Genomic DNA, 9,674 nt, shown 5'->3' with positions numbered 1-9,674 from the left:
TCTTTAAAAAATACTATATTGTTTTCCTTGTGTGAATAAAGAGATAAGGGTGATGGCATATGTACTGTTCTCTACTTCCCATGGCAATTAATATCTTGCCCAGATGAATCGCGTGAGTTTCAGGCAATAAATTGGGAGGAAAGACAAATTACAGAAACAGACATAAATATTTCTTTCTTAATTCAATAATCCAGACCACCAAACGTGGTGTGCCACAGAAAATCAGCGTAATCTATGTTGAGGATAAAGAGATAATATCCCCACCAATCAACTGCGATGAGACAAACTGGAAATTTCAGAAACAGACACATTAATATCTTTTAATAATCCTGCCCATGAAAAATAGGATAATGTAAGGTAGAAAACAAAAGGATGCCAAAATATAGGATAATATAGGATAAGCTCCTACGAAACACGAGAAACTCGTTCTCTTGGGAAACTCTCTTGTATGAGTAGCTATTTATAGAGCAATGGCGATTAGTGAAATCAACAATCTCACTGGTTTGTGTTGCAGAAATTATGGAGGCCATGAGAGTTTTGAGCAAAACAAATTTGATATCAGGAAGGAGTATTCCTCATACAATCCTTATCCCCACTTCAGTAAGAGAGGAATCAAATCAACTTGGCCTTTCTCATCTTCCTTCACTGGGCAAAACTTCTTTATTTTCCTTGCAAAGAAGTCTTGGGAGTTTGAGATGTAGGAGAAGTAGCAGGAATTTTGCGTTGAAAATAGATATCCATCGTGAAAGCGAGAAAGTTAAGAAAGAGAGGTTTAATGATTATGATATCAAGGGAGAAGTGACGCTGCAGAAGGTGTCTCTTTTCAGCGTTACGGACTACTCTGCAGCAGTTGCTGATGGGGTTTCAGAGTTGATGGGCAACAGAGTATACCTGCAGCTTGTCAGCAGCGACCAAGTTGATCCTGGTAAATCTTAAATCAATATATCCTCTAAATTAATAAATTATTTTATTGTTCTAAATGAAAAATGAATATTAATATTCATTTAAATTATTGCAAATATATAACAAGATGAGAAATGATAAAAACTACTTTATTTATTAACAATTATTTTTATTGCTACATCTTGTAATCAATTATTTTATCTATATCCTTGATTTTTTTTTTGAGAACATATTTTTTAAATCTTATATGTGATTGTTAGTTTTGTGTTGGAAAAATAACATTTGTTATTCAACTAATTATTTTAAAAAGTCTCTTATTTTGATAGATTTTTGTTCTCTAAATATTTTATTTTCATGATGGATTATTAAGTATTATGGAGGATGTTGGTGAAAAATCAAATACATATGTATTACTTTAATTAAGTCTTTTAGTGTACTAATTTAGATCTTGAATATTTATTTATTTAAAAATATAATATTTTTTTTAATTAGAATATTTTTTATTTAAAGTGCTTTTGAAAGTTATTGATTAATTGTAATAGCATATGAGTTTCATTTTTTTTTAAACTTTTTTTCTTAACTTTTAAATTTAGTAATTTATTTTTATTTTAAATTTATATTTTCACAATACATTTGTTTTACTTTTATTTTTATATTTAATTTTTAGTTTGGAAAATTTTTATATTACAAGTGTTCAATGCTATGAATTATATATGAGAAGAAAATATGATAAATTTTTAATAGTATATTTTATAAAAATAAATAAATTATTAGTCTTTTAATTATAAAAATATCTATGACTATCAAAATATTTAATTATGTTAATATTATTTTTAAAATATATTTTTTATTTATATAAACCTGTTAATTAAAATTAAATATATTATGAAGTAAATCATTTTTCTCATGCCGAACAATTTTGTATTTATACTTATAATATTTTGTTAAAAATTAGTATTAAAATTTTTGTATGTTAAATGTTTATTTAATTCTTATTACTGTTTAAATTTAAACAATATAACTATCATAATTTTTAATTATAAATAATCTTAGTGATATCAGATTTAAACAATCCATTATGTTCATAATTCCCAATTTCTCAATTGATTGTGTAAGAGTTTTTAATAATCTAGAAATTATCATTTATTTTTTACTAAATAGCATATTTAAATAAATAATGGCTGAACAATATTAGTACTGTGTAGAGACGGGATCAGGGAAAACAGTTAGCGAACCAGCTTATTTAAGGTGGGATTCGTGGGGCGGACCAATTTCCGGAGACACCCGCTACAAAATTACATTCAAATGGAACCCTGCGCTTGGTTTGCCCGGCGCCTTTCTCATCAAAAACATGCATGCGCGAGAGTTCTTTTTGAAATCTCTCACCATTTTCATCCCAGGTCAAGGTCAAATTCGATTTCACTGCAATTCCTGGATATCCCCATCTAAACCTAACGAGAATGATCGTGTTTTCTTTGCCAATAAGGTACTTCATTCTCCTGCTCAAAATCCAATCTGCTTCATTCAAATGGAAACATTTTGATATATAATCTGTTTATCAGGCTTTTCTTCCAGAAGAGACTCCAATCGGTCTGAGGATACTGAGGGAGATGGATATGAAATCTCTGCGTGGCGACGGAACGGGAGAAAGAAAAATGGGCGATTTGATTTATGATTATGATGTTTACAATGATCTTGGTCAGCCAGACAAAAGTCCACAACTGCGTAGAGAAGTGCTGGGTGGATCGCAGGACTTCCCATACCCCAGAAGATGCAGAACTGGCCGCCCACGTATTAAAACAGGCATGTACTTTGAAATCTATGTTAAACTTTTTTAGACTGTAATGCGGCGATGGAACCTTCTGATCTGTGATGTCTACCAAAAGAAAGCTCTTACCAATAGAATCAAGACCTCAACCTTAAATCTATACTAAAATTTCATAAATTTGAAGATTTAAATTTTTCCCTTTTCTATTCTATACTAAACTTTTATAAATATGATGAATAAACATTGTTTCCTTCTTCTACAGTTTAGAATAATTTTTCATTTGGGTAATGTCATACTGTGCAGCTCCAGAATTCGAGACCCGAACATCAACAAATTTTGTTCCTCCAGATGAAAGATTTCCGTACTCTGATTTTTCTGACTTTGGAGCAAACACAATCATCGCATTTGCCAACATGATCATTCCCACACTTGTTACCGTCTTCGACAAAGCCTTCAAAACCATGGATGAAGTCAATGAACTTTACAGATCGGGACTTCAAATCCCTGAAAATTCTCACAAGCTACACCGACAACACAAGAGCCCTCTCCAAATTATCCAGCGACTCGTTGAGGAGGTGGAGGATGACATTCCCTTCATAAATTTCAATCGTCCCCAAATTGTTGAAGGTGAGATGAATCTACTCATCCCAGTTTGAAAATATCATAGATCTAATTTAGTTTGATGATTATGGATTTGATTGGTATTATCAGGATAAGATTTTTTTCTCTTTTCTACGATGAATCATACAGCATAATAAAAAACACTGATAAAAAAATCTAACATAATCAAATTCAGATATTATTAATAGATCATGTTCTATGATCCATCGACAGAAATAATTTTTTTCTCGTTTCCAATTCATCATGCTACATTATAATAATTTAAAATGTTATTGAAATTAAATTTCTTTTCATGCATCTAATCAGATCTAATGTTATTAAAGCGAAATAATGAATACTGGGTGTTGCAGCTGATGAGTACGCGTGGAGAGACGATGAGGAATTCGCACGCCAAACTCTTGCGGGTGTGAATCCAATGGTAATTCAGTGTTTTCAGGTAACCCAAATTCTTGACTCTCAAACACAAGCTGATCATATGGTAATTTTTATTCAGGCGAACTTTATTACAAGGCCTGAAAAGAGTAGAATTGGAACTGTATATAGAAATTTCTTCCCTCTGGTAACCTGGATGAAAAGGTGTACGGCCCGCAGAAGAGTGCTATCACAGCCCAACATATAGAAAAGAACATTGAGGGCCTTTCTGTGGATCAGGTAATTTCTCTCTTCAGAATTTGTTTATGTCTTTTGTGTGCTGTACAAAAATAATTGAATTTAGCGTTTCATATAGGCCTTGGCGTCGAAGCGGCTATTTATTGTAGACTACTATGATGCATTTACGCCCTATGTGGAGCGAATCAACAAAATTTCTGACGATGTTAAAACATATGCAAGCCGGACAATTTTTTTCCTCACCACGGAAGGAACATTAAAGCCAGTGGCCATAGAGTTGTGTTTGCCTCCAATCGATGGGAATCCAGCTGTAAGGAAGGTGTTCACACCAGGCAAACATGGAACAGAAGAAGGAGCACTGTGGCAACTGGCCAAAACCCATGCAAAATCCAATGATGCAGGTTACCATCAGCTTGTCAGTCATTGGTAAACACCCACTGCTATATTGTTAAGAACATGAAATGTTTTGCATTTAATAAAATGATGGATAGAAAGGAGGGGTTATAAGGCTTACAATTCTGATTTGGGTTTCTTTAATCATTCATTTATCTAATCCATTTCCTTAGATTGCAGAAAAGAAACACTAGCATCATGTAGCAACGGTCAGGACTTATTTTTTGTTGTTCACTGATTATCATCAAATTTTTAAGATTACAAGCATTGCCTGGAATCTCTTATAAATAAAGGCCTATATCTTGTATACCCACAAGTGAATTTTGTTATCTTATCGGTTGCAGGCTGAGGACCCATTGTGTCACAGAGCCTTTCATTACTGATCCCCCATTACCTAGATACGATGGACATCAATCAAGCTGCCCGCCAGAGTTTGATAAATGCAGCAGGTATTATTGAACAAGGCTTCACTCCTGGCAGATACGCTTCAGAAATGTCATCTAAAGTCTACAAAAACTGGAAATTTAACGAGCAAGGATTGCCTGCTGACCTTCTTATTAGGTAAGTGAGATACCAATTTCTTTAGTTGGGTTATTTAAAGTCTCCATTGATTGCCAAGTTACATTATATTGAAGAAATTCAGAATGGTGAGAATCAAAGATTTAAAAAGATTATTTTGATAGCAAATTATTGTTTTACTTAGCCTAATTCACAAGGTCAATAAAGTTCATTCATTGGTTTAACATTACCGTGCAGGGGAATGGCAGTTCCAGACTCGAAGGCACCTCATGGTTTGAAGCTTATGATTGAGGACTACCCATATGCTGTGGACGGCCTTGAAATATGGTTTGCCTTAAAACAATGGATTTCAGAATACTTGTCTCTGTATTACAAGGACGATGCCTCTGTTCGAAGAGACAAAGAATTGCAGGCTTGGTGGGATGAAATAGTAAACGTGGGACATGGAGATCTCAAAGACGATCCATCTAGATGGTTTAAGATGGATTCACTGGATGAAGCAATCCACGTGATCACAACTATCATCTGGACTACATCTGCTCACCATGCAGCAGTCAACTTTGGGCAGTATTCCTATGGAGGATACATGCCCAATATGCCCACAATGAGCAGACGCCTGATTCCAGAGAAAGGAACACCGGATTACGATGAGCTCCTGAAGGACCCAGAAGGATATTTCTTCAGCACTGTTTCTTCTCCAACACAGGCCACCCTTATCATGGCTGTTTTGGAAATTTTGTCAAAGCATTCAAAAAATGAGGTATATCTGGGACAATTGCAGGGATCCACCTTGGACAGAATAGATGATGAAGCTGTAGAAAGAGCATTCGAGAGATTTTCAGCCAACATGATACAGATTGAGAGGAATATAATCGAGAGGAATAGTAAAAGCGATGTTTATAAGAACAGGCATGGACCTGCAAAAGTTCCTTATACCTTGCTCTACCCCAACACTACTGATTTATCAAGAGAAGGTGGTCTCACAGGCCGCGGAGTGCCGAACAGCATATCCATTTGATTGCATTTTCTTACTCCGCTTATCTTATTAACCCTTAGCTTAGTTCATTGTCACTGGCAATAAATTTGCAGATTGAGGCGAATCAGATGGCTTCAACTGAATATAATTCAGGTTCGTGTAGGGGATTATAGTCGAGTCACTTATAATAATTGATGTCCAATGTGCTTCAAATAGGGGGAAGCTTCATAGTTGAACAAGTTTTAATAGTTGTGCAGTTATTCGTCTGACCTATTAATTGAACATGTTCCTATTATTGTTTGAATATAAAAAAATATCAATAAATATTTTTAAAAATTTCAATATTATCTATCCTAATATATGCCATTAGTACATCAAAATATGTACTATTCATCATCTTGTAAAATAATAATAATAATAATCAAAATCTAGTTTCATATAAGACTCAAGTTGATTTAAGTTATTGTGAATAAAGATAGCATATTGAAGGAAAAAAAAGAAAATTATTTACTTATTCTCACATTTAATACTTTGTTCTTGTGCAATCTCTTCAACTCTCTGTTTGAAGATATACAATATTATTGTTATATTATTGACATACTTGATCATTCAAAGTATGCACAAGTGTACAACATGTAACACCCTTCCAAGGAACCCCATAGGAATAACAACTAATGAACCAAAACACATGGCAATTTTTTTATTTCTTTTCAAAAAGGAAACATAATACATCGACCATCTTTTACCTGAATACAACACTAAGTAAATTTATTACATAACATAGATAAATCATAATAATGTTTAGGGGAAGACTTAATCACATCTCACACTAATCCTCTATGGGTTCCCTAACATCGCTACTAAGCAATACTTACTAACATGTATTAAACATCACTAAGTTAATCACATGAAGATATCTTTATTCCATTACATTATTCCAAATTAGATGAACATCTTTAATATGATACATTGACTTAATCAAATAAACTCTTAATCATTAACCATTTAACTCATCATATAAAGGCCTCTGCTAAGTTCATTTTAAAGCACCAAATGAAAGATTCCTATGATAACCTTCATCAAGAATAAGAACATACATGTAATCCACATGGCTTCATTCACTTACAAGTAATCCATTAATACAAATGCATCTATCATAATAGTCCTATTACAATCCTTCCACTTAGAGAATCTAATTACAAATATCCTTTCAATTGGAAGTATAAATATACAATTAAATATTCTTTTACATCACTTCTGGAACATACATAACAAATACATTACAATGGTAGAACAATCTACATCCGAATACGAAAACACTGGAATACAAGGTAAGATCCATCTAGTTGCACATTAAAAAGAAATCCAAAAACCCAATGGATGGTAAATATTACCACCCAACCATGTGGAACTCAAAGGTCCACCCCCCACATTAGAGATAAATGCAAAGCCTTAAACAACAAGAAAGAAGGCCAGAGATAAAAGAACTGAACATACACCACAACCAAGATACACAAGACACCACTGCACAAGATAAGAAGGTAAGGATAATAACCAAATGACTTCTAGAGACTTCAACATAAAAGCTAACACAATAGGATACTAGGATATATGAAGGAGAGAATGTCATTGCATAACCTCAACATGGGTTATCCTAGCACCTTGTCTAGAACACGACCCCCCTTTAATGACTCATGTGAAACCATACAATCCTTTCACGAAGACAAGATATTTCATAATCATGTCAGTTCTAAACACCTCTCTAGATGGATAGGGCCTTCTCAATCTCATCTTTTGTCTATACAAGTACACGAGGTAATGTGTAGGGCACAAAATATTATCTTATTAGAGTGTAAATCCAACCCAAAGTTTTATTTATGTTATCACTTATTAATATACTCTCCTATGGGTTATCCTAGCAACCACTTAGGGCCTCGACCCCCAAAGATAGCCACTCCCCCTTAATACACCTATATATAACCTATCCTCTATGGCTCAAAATAAGCATCTTGAAACATATGATATACAAATAGGAACTTCAAGAATCCATATACATGAATAGATTGCATAATCTGCAAATAGGACTTCCAAACAAAGACCAATCACAAGGTTAAATCTTGAAACTGAATCATAACCTCAAAATCACTATTCCTTTTCAAAAGACAATTCAATAAATAGAATGTGAACATCAATCTAGCCAAATTTAGTCTAGAATCAGACTAAAATCTAAAATTGACAAGGTATATAGTCACCTAATGTCTCTAGAACTGTTTGAGAAACCAAATTGAACCAAAATTGCAAACTAGGACAAACCTAGAATACTTGCAAAATTTCTCTTTGGACTTGTGTATTTGTGCTCAAAAGTTGTATAATTGAATCATAGAGCTGCACAATTGAGCTCTATAGTTATGCAGTTAAGCTTGGTAGCTATAAAATTGCTAAAAAATGTAAAAAAAAAAAGATAAAATAACATAAAGACTCCAAACTGAAATCCAACAAAAACCCATTTTAATAGATCTTGATTACAACCAAAAAAAATTAAAAAATAGATATAGGGATTCATACAAGGTTTTCAATCATGTATAAAGAAAAATTAATTAATTGAAATGATCAAACCCCACACCCAATTAAGCATATTGCAATCTTTTCAAAACATGAATAAAAAATTAATTTTTGGTAATCAATTTAATCAAAATAAAATTGCCAAATCCCCCTTATAATCAAACTTAATCAAAATTTCAAATTTTATCGAAATCAAAATCGGGAGATAGAAACCTACCTAGAAAACCTATGAAGAAAGATAGGAGAAAAAGGGAGAATTTGTAGACCTATCTTTGAACATGAATCCTCTTAAAATTAGCAAAAAATTCCAACAAAAACCCTAATAAATCCAATCCAAGCTCTAAGAAAAGTCAAAAAACAATCCTTCAATCAATACAAAAAAACTACAAATCCTTCTCCAAAATTCACAATCCAAAATTCTTCTTCAAAATTCTCCACAATTTGCAATAATAATTCTTCTCTCAAAACTTCATGAAAAGAATAATAAAAATAAAAATCTCACAAAAAATTATAAATAAAACTCAATTAAACCTTAAATAAAGCTTCACAAAATCATGCACAAAAGATAAGGAGAAACCCTAATTAGAAAATCATAAAAATATCACCTATAAAATATTTAACAATAATATTAAATTAGTTTCTAAATAAAAATCGTCATAAAAATTAAACAATAATATTCAAATATTAAAACACCAATTTAAATTCCCCTAAAAATAATTAACTCACTCAAAAAGAATGCAAAGAATAAATAATTATTTCTAACTGAAAATATAATTATCCACTAAAATGAAATTAAAATAGAATAATTAGTTTCATAATAAAATATAATTTCCACTGTAAAATAATTCCCACAATAAAAAAAATATTAACATGCACAATAATATATCACTTAATAAATAATATCTAATTAATAAGAACATATTCATTGAATCGAAAACATAATTAAATCAACGATAAACAATAACTAATTAGTAATTTTATTTATAACACTTAGTTTAATATCTAATACCCATTATTTAGATAATGTAAATCCTCCACACTCAAGTAAATTATAAAATAATATTAATATCAAAGCAAGACTTACCACTAACAATAAAGTGATATGATATTGTTTATATGACAAATGGGATGGGATAAAAATAAATACTAGATAATTGTCCCTTGGTTAGGACAATGACTAGGGCTAGATACATTTTGGGCCTTGTACTATCTTCTGTACCACCATTAGGATTTAAAGGCATGCTCAAACTTGTGGGACCACGTGGAGTCGATGCTTGGTACTTGCAACGTACACAAAATGTTTTGCACACACACACACACACA

At 32.2% G+C, this 9,674-nt stretch overlaps 1 protein-coding gene across 1 annotated transcript; it reads left to right on the top strand.

Moving 5' to 3' along the window:
• The first annotated feature begins 421 nt into the window (after window positions 1-421).
• On the top strand, window positions 422-6,131 carry LOC131027369 (linoleate 9S-lipoxygenase). The gene is given in 10 exon segments (XM_057957406.2): window positions 422-925; window positions 2,109-2,389; window positions 2,466-2,706; window positions 2,975-3,298; window positions 3,643-3,728; window positions 3,836-3,943; window positions 4,020-4,327; window positions 4,639-4,668; window positions 4,670-4,855; window positions 5,051-6,131. Coding segments are annotated over 10 exon segments (2,751 nt in total). The 5' UTR covers window positions 422-519; the 3' UTR covers window positions 5,832-6,131.
• The last annotated feature ends 3,543 nt before the right edge of the window (window positions 6,132-9,674 follow it).

The sequence above is a fragment of the Cryptomeria japonica genome, chromosome 1 (genome assembly GCF_030272615.1).
Source record: "Cryptomeria japonica chromosome 1, Sugi_1.0, whole genome shotgun sequence".
In the NCBI taxonomy this organism is placed as follows: domain Eukaryota; kingdom Viridiplantae; phylum Streptophyta; class Pinopsida; order Cupressales; family Cupressaceae; genus Cryptomeria; species Cryptomeria japonica.
The sequence above is the reverse complement of the archived record's forward strand: the minus strand, read 5'-3'. Positions and strand labels throughout refer to the sequence as shown.